The sequence below is a fragment of the Phyllostomus hastatus genome, unplaced genomic scaffold, assembly GCF_019186645.2.
Source record: "Phyllostomus hastatus isolate PE091 unplaced genomic scaffold, TTU_PhHast_1.1 phas_scaffold_385, whole genome shotgun sequence".
In the NCBI taxonomy this organism is placed as follows: domain Eukaryota; kingdom Metazoa; phylum Chordata; class Mammalia; order Chiroptera; family Phyllostomidae; genus Phyllostomus; species Phyllostomus hastatus.
Window position 1 is genome coordinate 11,800,814 of NW_025334026.1, and position 14,132 is coordinate 11,814,945.

Below are 14,132 nucleotides of genomic sequence, written 5' to 3' on the forward strand. Positions count from 1 at the left end.
CGAGCTAACGGCACAGGTTTATCTGGGTTAAATGCCGGGAGGGGCTGGGGGCGAGGGGCCAAGAGCTGACACAGGACACGCGCTGTCCACAGCGGACAACCATGAAAGGGCCTGGTGGCAGCAGAGGCACCCAGCCGGAACTCCCGTTGCCCACAGAGAACATGCCGTACCGTGCTGGCAGGCAGACCCAGCCTGGCTGGGAGACACTGAGTTTTAGGACAAACCCAAAGTTGTCCCTCATCAGACCCTAGTTACTGTGTCCAAGGTGGAGGTAGTCCTTGCACCAGAATCTTAGTTCTGTCACTTGGTAGGAAACTTAATAACCATTCCTACGTCAGCAGAGGCCCCTCACCTCCCCATCCCCTGCTGTCCCCGCCACTGGGGGCTGCTCGCCCTCCACAGCTCAGGACGTGCGCACGGCGTGTGTTCAGCAGGCACTGGTTACTGCTCTCCACCGCCGGGGCAGTGTGGTACTCGGCCCATCGGGAGTTCAGGAAGGAAAATGACACATTGTTTTGAACTTCTATTTCAAGTTTATGGAAAAGCTTTGCTGTAATAAACACAAGAACTGGTCCCCCACCGTGGAGCAGAAGCCCAAATAAGGGGCCCTGGGGCCGAGCCCCCAGGTACCACAGGGCTGGCTCTTGCTGCCTCGGGTCACAGCAAGGACGCCTGCTCGGCGGCGACCCCACTTTAAGCAGCAGCCCCCTTGACATCACCCGTCTCCTGCTTTTCCCCCACAGCCCACCCAACATCCAACATACTTTGCATTCTGCTTGTTTACTGTACACTTCGCCCCCTAAAATGTAAGTGTAATGAGGCCTGCTCACAGAAATTCCGTGACCAGGGGACCCAGTGTGAGCAACAGCCCCCGGCACGCACGGGCGCACAGTGAGCTTGTTGACGAGTGAGCCGGAGGAAGGGACGCAGGCAGGCAGTGAGCGAGCCCCCAGTTTGTGACATGGTCACCAGCTATTTTTATACCTGTTTCCTTCCAGCTGAACTGTGTGTGGGAGTAGGCTGTTCAGAAAATAGTTTTCCAGCAGGACTGTCTTTTACAGTATTTTTCACTGGCTTCTAATAGCCTCTCTATCGAAAGCCTTGTTTTTGAAAGCTAATCTCTATAAATGATCAGGTAAAATAAAGACATCCATAGTTCTTAAAAATAAAAAGGCAAAAAAATAGACTTTATTTCCAAAACAATTTTTTAAATATTTTTTTAAAGAGTAAGACAAGTTACATTGTTAACTCAAATGCTTTTCACAATTCCGACTCTGTCTTCTCCGAGGCCAGCGCTCCGGCCAAGCTTCTGCGGGGTGTGCCCTGCGCCCTCGGCCCACGAGGACCTGGCCGACCTCCCTCCTGCGGGGGCTCCTCCTCGCTCCCAGGCCAGGCACCGGGAACAGGTACGAGGGTGGCGACAGCTGCAAGCCCATGTGGTACCAAGCTGGCGCCCACCAGTATTTTCGGGGGGAATCCCTATCCAAGGAAAGGATTCCGGCACGTGTCCCAGTGGTGAGCTGGCTGTGGGCAGCTGACCAGAAATGCAGAGTGGAAGGGGGACCTGAATGAAAAAACCAGGCCACAGCCGGGCCGGCTCCCTCAGCCAGGCAGGGGGCTCACCCGGGTGCACACGCCCAGCCTGCCCTGACACCCACCGAGGGCTCCGCCCACTGGGCTGCAGGGGCTCCAGCGCCCCTCCTGAGCCCTGCGCTCCCTCAGGCCTCCTGGAAAGATCAAACAAAATGGCATGCCATGGGAGCTAAGATTTCCTAAGACCAGTTTCTTGGGCCAGAAGTGACACCAGAAAGTGTCCTGTGTTTCCTAGAAAGAGCTGAGACGTTCTAATTATCCTCGCCCTGCTGGGGCCACACAGCCCTGGGACTCGACTGCCTGTAGACCAGCCTGATCAAGGCAGCTGTCACGTGTGAATTCAGCAGGGCTCCCCTTGAGCAGGCACCGCGGCCCAGGCCCCCCCCACCGTGTGTATTAGCTCCTAGGGGCTGCAGGAGCGAGCGCCATGCTGCACGAAGGGCTCTGACCCTCACTGCGCCCCACAAACCCCGCCGGCTGCCTCTGCTATGCAGTCCAAGTGGTTCTGAGGCCGGGGCCAGGCTCAAGCAGGCCAGGCGGGAGATTCAGACAAATGACTTGGCCAGAGTCACCATGTGATCCACACCACACGCCATATCCACGGGCTCCCCGGGCATCGTCACCTGAAAAACAAGACCCAGCACAGGGTGAGGGGAAGCGGCCGGCGGGGAGTCAGGCAGGCTGGGAGGTGGCCTCACCCGGGCCTGATCCTGGCTCCGCCCCGGCTCCCTCCCCGGCAGTGGGGATACTTACGAGGCGTCGACACAACCCCCACGGAAAGGGCCCTCCCGACTCCCCACCTCGTCCCCAGCAGCCGGCACTGCTCATGCCCACCCCTCCAAAGGGCCGGGTGGGGCAGGAGCACAAAGCCTGAGTGCACCCCCCGCAGAGTCAGACCCCTCTGAGCAGGACCCCGCCAGAGGACAACACTGGTTCTCAAGCCAGGTGTTCAGTGACCTTTCCTAGTGGTCCCCACCTGGCCCATGAGAATGGCTTCAGAAACCCTTTCTCCTGCTTTCAGGGTCCACTCTGGGAACGCGGCCTCCCCCTGGGCCCAGTGTCGTTACCCACTTTGCCCACCAGTTCCAGACACAGGCACACGAGTCACGTGCACCCTCAGGGAGGGAGGTTCACTGTGTCTCAGAAGGCACCCAAGGCCTGGCCAGCGGTCCTGCCGACTGTGCCCATCCACGCAGACACCATTTCACCACAGGAAGGCCCACTCCCACGACGGCAGCGGGCAGTCTCCTGGGGTAAGGGGGCTCCAGCCCGGCTGCCTGTAAAATGCCTCACTGTTCCACAGCCTGGCCTGGGAACTGGGTGTTGTGCCCACGCCAGTTCTCCAGAAAAGGGGCACTTTTCTTTCTCTTATTTTATATTATTATTATTGTTTTGAATAGACAATGCATTCACATGCCTACAATATAAAACAACACGCAATGAAAAAGGATAACAAGGCATTGAAGACGTCTTACTAGTGCCCGGCATCCCCGGCCTCATCCCACCTTCCCTCTGATGACGTGGAACTACTGTCAACTGGTTTCTCGTCGTCCTTCCAGAGGCTCCCGGTGCAAACAGAAGCGAATGCCACGCACACTGTGTCCTTGGATGCAAACATGAAGACAGCGCACCTGCACCACCTACTCCGGAGGCCTCAGCCAGGAACAATGCTGCTCTTCCAACAGATCCCAATCCCGCCGCCCTGCCCTGGTGGCAGTGCCCAGCCCAGCAGTGTGACAGCTGGAAAGGGGACCTGTGACGGCCGTGGAGTGTACTGAGCTTAAGAGGGGGAAAGCCTAATCCAGATGGCCTGGCCTAAAAGCCCAGAGCCCTGGAGCTTGGCACCTCTGGCGTGGGAGAGGAGTCCATTAAGGACTCCTGGCCACAAACAAAGGAACGCTAGAAACCAAGCTGGGCTTCCCACCACCCCACCCTAAACAAACGTCTTTAGTGAAACCTATTAGAGAAATCACTAAACGAACGAGAAGCAGTGCCCAGTTCATCGCAAAGGCTCGTGGATGCAGAGCGTCCAGTACGGCTGGGGACACAGAGGGACACAGGCTGCCTCCGTGGTGACTGGGAGCAGGTGAACTCCTAGCAACCTCCCCAGGCCATCAGAGCACATCTCCTCTACCGCTGCTGGGGAAGCGACCCCCCACCACCCTCACCTGCAGCCGAGCTGAGGCACTTACGCACTTCTGTCCTGGTTCCCCATGTGCTCTGGCCACAAGTGCCCAAAGCAGAGTAAGCCGCTTGGCCTCGGTTTCCTCACCAGGACAGTGGTCTTGGCCGAGGAGGGCAGGCGCACGGTCTTGGCCCCTGAGCCCTCCCTCTGTGGGGCAGCAGGAGGCTCGCAGTCCCTGAACTGAGTGCTGAAGAAGAATGCCCTCAGCCATACTGTGTTTTCGTCCTCATCAAGATCAACAGGAATTTCTAAACCAGCTTACACTCACATTATTGCAAAAGGCAACAGCTCTAAAAACCAAAAGCACATTTACCCCAAGTGACTTAAAAGTTGAAGCAGACTCAGTTGAGGAACACCTCTCCCCACACGTACATGTTCCTAAAACAGGCGCCCACCAGGTGAAGAGCAGGGGAAGGTGAGAAGCAGCACCAACCTGGGGCTGTGACGGGGCCCAGCCGACTTGCGGCCTCCCTGATACGCTGGCTCCGAAATTCCCTTCCCGGCACAGAGTGGGCAGGCTGAGAAAGGCAGCGAGCGAGCGCAGTCCGGAGGGACGGGTGCCCAGCTCCCACACTGCACCTCCCTCCCGGCCGTGGGAACCACCGAGGCCTGGGGCTGCTGAGGAGGTCACCCACGTAAGAAAGAGGCCTGGAAGTCAGAGGGTTTCCCAGCTTGTGCTCCCAAACCCACCCTGGTGCTGACCAGAGGGGCTCATGATGAGGTTCCCAAATTCACATCGCAGCCCCACCCAGAGTGCCTAGGAGACGGGCCAGCCCCTTCGACTCCTAAAATCAGCACCCACAGGTGCGCACTGTGGGGGAGGAGCCCGACCGTCAGGGGCCATTCTGAGGATGCGAGAACAGAGGCAGAGCCCCCAGGGCACTGACGGTCTGCCGTCCCCTTGGAAAGGCTGCATGACTGGGGAGAGCGGGCGCTCTTCCCAGGGCTGGAAGGTGAAGGTCACGCACGAACCTCCCACAGCAGCCTGTCCCCGAGCTGCAGCGCTGCCTTTGAAGTCAGAGGGTCCTGCAAAGGCCAGATGACCCCGCGCAGTGTGTCCGCCTCTACACACGCCCTTCCCTCGTCCACGGGGGACCCTGGATCTCCAGCTCAGGCCCTCACAGAGGACAGGCACTGCTGTGAGGAGACTGGCGTCTCACAGCCAGACACACCTGAGTCTGAACCTCGGCGCTGCTTACGAGATGTGCGACCTTGAAGAAATCACTGAATCTTTTGAGCTCTGAGTATCATCAATGTGTAGTAGCAAAACATCCTGAACAGCTTCCAGAAAGAGTGGTTTAATCAGGTGGCTCGGATGTCACTACCTGGGCCTACACACTGAGAGAAAAGCGCAGGCTCTGTGAGTCCCAGAATAACCAGTTAGTACCTTTGTAGGAGCCACAAATGAGACTTTATTCTTTTTTTCTTTCTCGAGATACTTTAAAAATGATGCAACACAGCCCCCACTGAAGATTAATAACAAAATAGAGTTTCTTAAAGATTAAAAACTTCCTGAAATGTTTTTAGGTGAGTATAACAGAAGAGACAGGAGCAAGGTCCAGCTACTCAACTGCAGGCCCATTGCATCTTTAAGGGACCCAGCCTGGCTGACCCGAGAGCCGGCTCCTCCGCCACCCGTCCCGGGCCTTGGTCTGGCACCAGCAGGCTGTGCAGAGTGGAAGGGCCAGGCCGTCAGGGCTCAGCACCTTCCCCCCAAGCCCCCTCCTTCTCCCACCCCCCAACCCCAACCAAAAGGTGGCAGGGAACAAGGCAGCTCCACAAACAGTGAGGGCTCAACACACGTACAAGAGGGAGGACAAGGGCCTGGCAGAAAGCAGCCGAGGATCCTTTCCCTGATGGCACAGAGGCAGAGGACGACACTCCCAGAGGGAGGCTGGGTGAGCACCGAGTCGGGGAAGGGGGTCTGGTCTGAATGGCGAGTGGTGCTGGCGCCAGCAGCCAGCGGCACCCAGCTTCCCAGCAGGGCCCAGAGGTAGCTAGCCATTCCAATAAGGAAAATACTGTCAGATTTCAAATCGTATTTCATGCCGTCCTTGTATCCTCACTACCATCTGGAGGAAATGAAGGCAGGTGGGGAGCCCCTAGTCATAGCAGTCATTCATCCACAACCCAGGAGCTTTATTACTCCCTAAGCTTCCCCTCGGAAAGGCCTTTTTGGGGGGCACCAGTTCAAGAGAGGGCAGTAAGGAACCACCAAGAAAACAAGTAGGATGTCTAAATTCTCGTATTACCTGCGGCACCATCCACTGCCCACCAATTGATTCTCCATTCCTCACACGTCACGGTATTTCCAGGGCACAGGCCAGTGAGCACCAACCAGCTTGGGAACAGCTCTGGTGCACAACCATTTTTTCCCTAACAAGTTTAAAGTCTCCATTTTGACCTGTTCTGTTAGAAACTGCACCTACTGTGTTTATAAAGGAGTCAGGGCCTGCCAAGTTCACAAGGAGCCAGGAGAGTCAGCAGCCGAGGGAAGAGCCAGTGGAAACAAGCCCCTGAAATACCAAAGAGCCCCAAAACATCTTGCAGTGGGTTTTGGACAGACAAATCCTTGTTTTATTTAAATTATACATATCTTTTGCATTTTTACATGTTTTTAAAAGATACTTCACACAACTTCAAAACACATTATTAAAATCAAACTTTAAAAAATGCTTAGGCATATGCACGCTCACACACACGCTTCTGCACACACAGAAACCATCTCTGGAGGGCACGCCAGACACCAGTGCTAGTGGCTGCCCTGGGACAAAACACGGGACACTCTTCATAATACACTTTGAACCAAGGCCATGTGTTCTATGTTCAAAAAGATAGCCTTTGCCCTGGCTGGCATAGCTCAGTGGATTGAGCACGGGCTGCGAACCAAAGCATCGCAGGTTCAATTCCCAGTCAGGGCACATGCCTGGGTTGCAGGCCATGGCCCCCAGCAACCGCACATTGATGTTTCTCTCTCTCCTTCTCCCTCCCTTCCCTCTCTAAAAAAAATAAATAAATACAATCTTAAAAAAAAAGATGGCTTTTTTTTAGAACTTAAAAAACTTAGTAAACAACACTATGATAAACTATAATTGAAGAAGTTCCCCTTTAATTTTGAAATGAGCCTTGTTGTCTAATTGCATCCTCCCCCTAAGGGAAACCTTTGCTTTTTCACTTTGGTGGCTGTGGTAAGGCATTCTAAATATTAAACATCCTGCTTTCTTTTAAATTCACTGTAAACATTCCTCTGCATGGCCTCGGCAAATAGCCCCTGGCATGCCAGCTTCTTCATTTCAAACCTCTCCCGATCACAGGGTCTGGAGCCTCATAGCACCCAGTCTGCAGCGTGCTATCTCAGAGCTACCTCTGTTTCCCTGCTCCACATCCCTAAGGGCAGCCTGCGATGAGGCTGCTTCCAGGGCACCAGGGCACTGGAACCCCACACAGGCTATTCATTCCCTCTCCCTGCTCATCGACAGGCTCCAGGAAGGAGAGAACCGGCTCCTCGCCTGAGTGGCCTCACCTGATGCCCCAGAGCAGGAGGAGGAAGGCAGCCATGACCCAGCAGTGGGGCAGTCCCGGGGACCCAGCACTGGCCCAGCTGCACAGGGGACACTACTGCCACATCAGGTGAATCTACCCTGTGGACCTGCCCTCCAGTCCACCAGTCCAGTCTTACCCTCCACGGGAAATACTGGTCTTCCAGGCGGCCAATTCCCAGGCACCCTCGAATGTTCTTACCCCACACAAACAGCTCTCCTTTGTCTGCAAAGAAAGAAAGACAGTGGCTTGGTTGGGACTGGACCAAGGGCAAGTCTCCAAGAAGAGTCATGAGAACAGGCTTTCCAGAACCTGGTACAAACAGAGCCCAATGATAAACTTCAGCTTCTGCCAGAGTAATGCTTTCTTTTGAAGGGAAAAGCATACAGCCCCCATACTGAAGACTTGCCCAAGCCCAGACTGACACTGTGTCCATCACATGGGAGATGAATCCATGCACAGAGCAGTGGGCCAAAGCGGCTCCCACTCACAGCCCACTCTGCTCGCCCCGATGCACATGCCCCTCGCCCACAGCTATGTCCAACCAAACCCCGCCCTCCACAAATCCTGAAATCTGAGCATCCTCAAGGTAGGATGACTGACATCCCACGCCTGGGCTTCCATTTCTCGGGAGTATTCAGTCAAGTGACACACAGTGATTGGGACCTCTTTGGGCCAGGCCTATGCCTGTGTAACTAAAGCATTATGGTGCCTGCCCTCAGGGGACTAGTCGAACAGACAGAAATAAACAAATGATCCAACCAACACATACACGCTTACAGACTGTAAGAAGTGCAGAGAAGGGAAAGGAGAGGATGCTACAGAGTACAGCCCAGGAGAAAGCATCTAGGCCCGGGCTCTGGGAATGCCTGCCAGGGACCCAGACCTGGCAGGGCAGCCTCCACAACCCAGGCTTCAGTTCCTACTTCCATCCACAGCAGCTGTGGGTGCTCCTTGGAGCAGAGGCCCATTCAGCCACCCGCATCTGTCAAGCAGAAGGAGAAAAGCCATGGAAAAGTCAGGACTAAAATAATATGGGCTGATTAAATAAAGAGTCCTTTTGTCATGAGATTTCAGAGCCCCCTCTGGTCTGACCATCACCCTTGGTCTTCCACCCTCAGATTTTACGTGTTTAACGGAACAATTCAGTCTGGCCCCAAAATATTTGCAGATTTCAGGGTAAACTAAGCAACTCCAACTCCCAGCTGGCCATATGCAAATGCCAGGCACAGAGACAGAGCAGCCCGAGCTCTGATGCTCCCTCTACTGAGGGGCACAGCTGGCTCCTGGAGGGTGGCTGCTGCATCTTGGGGGAAAGCTACAGAGCAGCGATTCTCAACCTTTTTCATCTCATGGTACACATACACTAATTGCTAAAATTTGTGGCCCATCAAAAAATATATTTTTGCCAGTATGACAAAAGAACAGGTATAATTTTTATTTACAAAAAAAATAATAATAGTAATTACCTACCATTTTTGTTCCAAAGTGACTTTTTAAAATATCACGTGCCTATAAACAAAAGGATTTCTGGTACCAAGAATTAACCAATCAGATGCAAACTTATGCAATGTGATCAGTAAGATGAAACTCAATTATATGATCTATATATTTATGGTTTAAGACAGGGCATTCACACGAGATGGCTATTGTTGTGTTGGCTGCTGTCATTTTTTTATTTGACAGTCTAAGGGGAAGGAGGTCAGTGCTCCTGACTAAATAATCAGGTATTTTTGCACTGGCTGGTGTGGCTCAGTGGACTGAACACTGTCCTGCAAACCAAGGGGTCTCTAGTTTGATTCCCAGTCAGGGCACAAGCCTGGGTTGTGGGCCAGGTCCCCAGTGGGGGGCACACGAGAGGCAATCACACATTGATGTTTCTCTCCCTCTCTCTCCCTCCCTTCCCCTCTCTAAAAATAAATAAATAAAATCTTTTAAAAAATAATGATCAGGTATTTTATGTTTTAAAAATTCCTGTGGCACATTGGTTGAAAATCACCACTATGTAAGGAGCTCTTTTCAGTGTGACCCAAAACGGCCACATGGCAGGACAGCAAACAGTCTGGTCTAGTGGAAGACTTCACATGGATGCATTTGCAGGTGCGCGACTCTGCACACAGTTTAAGGGGTGTCCAACCTCTTGGTATGTCTGGGCCACACTAGAAGAAGAGTTGTCTTGGGCTGCACATTAAATACATTGCAGCACACAATCACAAAAAATCTCATAATGTTTTAAGTAAATTTATGATTTTGTGTTGGGCCACATTCATAGCCATCTTGGACTGCACAAAGCCTGCGGGCCATGGGTTGCACACTCCCAGTTAGAAAAGTCTGGAAAATAGACCAGTGACACCTCCAGAATCAGTCCATAATGACTCTTACTTACTGAGCCAAAGCAGCTTTGAAAAACTCGCGTGAACTAGGCTCATTTACATATGGAAGTGGCTGGCTCTGCTTGAGTGTGGTGAGGGATTCTCCACCCCAGCCAGCACTGCTGCTGCTTGGTGCTTCAATGCACACAGTCCAGCACGACACCCGCCCGCCAGCACAGCAGCCCACACCGCACGCAGCCTGTGTGCTGCCAGGCCCGGAGGCCCGGATTCAGGTAATGCTGAATGGCGATCACCTGGAACAGCCCTCACACTAGCATGGGGCCAGGGAACACAAACCAGGGTGACCCGAGCTGACTGTCCCAGCCCAGATGTTTAAAAGAAAATAATTACCATGAGACAAAAAGATTTTTTAATTGCAAGGAAACAGTGAATTTGCTTGAGAATCACAAGATGAAATGAAATTAATACAGTCTGATGACTCCAGTCCACTGAAGAGGAACAAACTGAACTACCAGTCGCTGCAGCAGCACAGGAGACGTCATCAAGAAACACACACACTCTAGGGGCCCGCAGAGTAACTGGACGCGTCGCCGCTGTGTCGTCCAGCAGACCTCTGAGAACATCGCCACTGCTGCCTTCCCTTTGATCGCTGTCCCCCCAGCACTTAGGAAGTCGGGCAGATTTGCTTCCGCAAAACCGCAGGATGGTCTTGCAAGTCTGCCCCTTGCCACCCCCGTGCCTGGTCAGATCAGGGTTTGGGCTTGGCCAGGCAGTGGGATTAAGGCCCACACATCTATTTCCTAATTCCCACTGCGGGTCTGCCAAACCGCTGCTGGTTTCCCCGAGCACCCCAACATACTCAAGGGTCCCTTCTCCTGCCACCAACTGGTATCTTCTTGAGAAAATTCACTTTCACATTAGCCTAACCACAAACCAAATGAACCAAAACAAAACTCCAGGATGAAAAAAGAGACACATATTATACAACCTCAAGCCAAACAACTTCTGCATTAGCCGCTCTCTTTAATTATCCACACGGGGGTACCACTGCACTAAACGAATGGAAACTGGGAGCTGCCCACAGTCTGGGGCTGAACCTGAGAGAGTGAAGCCCTCGCAGTCTCGGGGGCCTCATGGCTTGCTCACTTACTGGTAAGTGCAGCAAAGTGGCTGAGTCCACATCGTATGCGGGAAACCTGGACTTCCGGGTTGAACTCCGTCAAGCCAAAGAGAGTGGGTGGAATCATTTCTGGAAGAGCAGTTTCCAGTAGGTTTGGTCCTTTCCCAAGAATTCCATAGCCCCAGACAAAAACATGTCCTTCTCCTACATTACAGGAAAAACAACGGTCAGTAAGTCAAAGGAAGAGCAGCCCTCCACTAGAAATTCAAACGGCACCACCAAGATACATTATATCCACAAGCATTTTTTTCCCTCCTTGCTTGGAAAGAACATGCTGACAGATATTTAAAATAATGTTTCTTTTCTCCTCTTTCGAATTCTTGCTTGTGGAGTATGTCTAGCCAGCTCGCCGACCTCCGAGAACAGACTTCCCACATCCTGAGGGAACCGGGACAGGACCCACCCCGAAGCGCCCTGACCCCCACAGGAACACAGGAGCGCCCCCGAAGGGCAGTGTCTCACACTGATCAGGAGACTCAGCCAAGCACTAAACAACTTTTGGCCAGATGCTTAAAACTCTTAGAGATGATTTTTGCTTATAAAAAGTTTAATACTCATCACTGGTACCAGATGTTTAATCCCAGAGGCATGGCTCTCAGTATCTAAGCCCTAAGGCCTTTCTCCTATCTGCCTTTTGCTTCTTGGCACGGCCTCTCTGGAGAAGGCAGCGCCGCTGTGGTCTCTGGCCCCAGCCAAGGGGCAGGGAGAAAGTGCCTAACTCTCCATTTCAGAGGTCTGCTACAGAACCACTAAGCTCTGTGCTGTCTACATATAAATCACGGTTATTATCTTTCTGTCACGAATGTCATCTCACCCTCTATCAGCTGAACGCCATCTAGCTAGATCTTCCCCCAGCCACGTGCCCTTCCTCAGGCTGAGGTCTGCTGCCTCTGAGTTCACTGCACACCAACCCTTCTCCATCCAACCCACCTAGAGCTGCCCAGTGAGTCTGCAGGAAGGTCTCACCATTTAACACGGCACAGCCTGTCCCGCCACACGCAGCCTGCTTCACCTTGCCCACTCCTGAGAAGGGCAGGCACCGGGGAATGTTCACCTGAATCAAAGCAAGGATCCACACACACTGTTAGGAAGACAAACCAGTGAGACCTTGGAAATAATTTGGTCTTGTGCACAGAGTAGATTAGTCCCAGTTCGCCCATTCACACCACAAACATTTCCCAAACCCTGAACATATGCCAACCTTCTAACTGGACATTGGGAATAAGAGGAGGAGCAAGAGACCCAGTCCCCTTCTTAGTCTAGTGGAGGAGGCAGATGACAGCCCAAACTAACATAAAATTCATCTGTGCTGAATGTGAGCAAGGAAAGTACAGGGTCTCTGAGCATGAGTGCCAGGGAGACAGGTCTAGTTTGAGGGAAAGGGCAGTCGGGGAAGGCTTCACCTTCTTCTTCAACCTGAAGGAAGAGGAGGAGTAACTAGAGCAGGATGTGCCAAGTGGAGGAGATGGAATGTGCAAAGGGAACAGGGTGAGCATGACACATTCAGGGAACTTAAACAAGGTGAGAATGGCCCCGACTGATGTGGCTCCATGGGTTGGGTATCATCCTGCAAACCAAAAGGTCACTGGTTCAATTCCCAGTCAGGGCACATGCCTAGGTTGAGGACCCAGTCCCTGACTGGGGTGTGCAAGAGGTAACCTATGAATGTTTCTCTTGCACATCGATGTTTCTCTCCCTCTCTTTCTCCCCCACTTCCCTCTCTCTAAAAATAAATAAATAAATAGATAGATAGATAGATAAATAAATAAATAAAAATTTTTAAAAACCCCAAGGTAAGTGAGGCTAAAGCAGGGGGACAAGGGGAACTTAGTGTAGGATGCTGGTGCAGTGAGGGCAGCCAGATCATGCAGGATGCTGTGAAATTTTAGAGAAGAACGTGATGGACATGGGTGCCTGTGGAGGAGAAGGGCCAGAGCGTGGGGGTGGGCATGAGCTCACTTTTAGACGTACTGAGCTCGCAGGGTCTACAGACGACCAAGTGGAAATGCCGAGTGCCACTTAGTGACGTCTGGAACACTGGTATGTAAGCTGGAGCATCATCAGCATATATAGGGTAACTGCAGACACGGGTGTGGATAAGACCTTCCAAAGAGGGAACACAAAGAAAAAAGTCCGTGCCATGCAGATCCTCAATACTTAAAGGCCTGGCACAAGAGGAAACCCAGTAAAGAAAACCAAGAAGGAATGAGAAAGACAGGAGAGCACTAGAAGAGTCAGGAGAGTCTAGTCACAGGGGGAAAAGGAAGAATGATGTTCACAAAGATGTCAAATGCTGCTGAGAGGTCGAGAGAGAGTGAAAAATGTTCTTCAGATTTTTTATTATTATTTTTAGCAACATGGATGTCACTGGTAACTCTATCAAGAGCTACCCAGCAAACTAATAAGGGTAGAAACTAAGCAGGATGGGCTGCAAAAGGAGCAGGAGATGGGGAAACATAGTAGTAAGTGCAGCTCCTGAGAAGCTTGTCCCGGAAGGGAAGCAGGAGGTAAAGTAAAGGGGTGGGAGGATGGAAGGAGATGAGGAGTCCACAGAGGGCTTTTTAAGAGGGAAGGCATGAGTCAGGTATAGACCGATGGAGGGACCGGCAGAGGAGGACAGGCTGAAGTCATGGGAAAGGAGGCCCAGCAGATGGAGTATGGCCTCTGAGGAGGTGGAAGATGATGGGATCCACGGGAAGGGATATCCTTCCTCTACTACCAGAAAAAGGAACAGGCCCAGGTAAGCATATAGGAGTCACAGCAGGAAACTGAGAGCATTCTCCTCTGACGGCATCTGTTTTCTCCATTAAACAGGAGGCGAGATCTGCAGAGAGTGAGAGATGGGAGGATCAGGGGTTTGGAGAGTGAAACGTGGCCAACCCTGCTTTCCAGCAGGATTTGGTCTTGGCACTTCTACTGAGGAATAACTCTGAAAAGATAGATTTTAAGTGCTTCAGTGACAGCCATGAATCTTCATAGATTCCCTTTCAAATGGAGACAGATGAAAGATAACAGTCCCTAAACTGACTGAGGAGGGATAAAGGGGCTTACCAACCCAGAAAATGTGTGCCTAGATAAAGAAGGGCCGTCAGGGCTGGGGCCCTGCCTCCGCTGCTGGGTGCCCGGGGCAGGGAGCACGGAGCTGCTTTAGCCCACTGTGCTCTGGCACAAGGCCCCACCGAGTACCGAGAACGACTCCAGCAAAGAGCCACTGGACGTGTACCACTGTTGTTAGTGACAGGATGAGGCTGAGGCTACAGTACAGAATCACAGTTGTGATGGGAGCCCTCTAAGATGGCCC

General features: G+C 52.5%; 1 protein-coding gene across 2 annotated transcripts in view; it reads right to left on the reverse strand.

Moving 5' to 3' along the window:
* Window positions 1-1,166: 1,166 nt before the first annotated feature.
* Window positions 1,167-14,132, reverse strand: part of RCC1L (RCC1 like) — a 37,524-nt gene continuing 24,558 nt past the window's right edge. The window contains exons 8-11 of one of the 2 annotated variants that reach the window (XM_045819648.1): window positions 11,798-11,885; window positions 10,802-10,975; window positions 7,458-7,543; window positions 1,167-2,216 (exon numbers count right to left, since the gene is read on the reverse strand). In XM_045819648.1, the coding sequence (XP_045675604.1) occupies window positions 2,139-2,216; window positions 7,458-7,543; window positions 10,802-10,975; window positions 11,798-11,885 (426 nt within the window). In that variant the 3' untranslated portion in view covers window positions 1,167-2,138. Of the gene's footprint in view, window positions 2,217-7,457; window positions 7,544-10,801; window positions 10,976-11,797; window positions 11,913-14,132 lie in introns of both variants that reach the window. The other variant, XM_045819647.1, reaches the window with a different exon arrangement.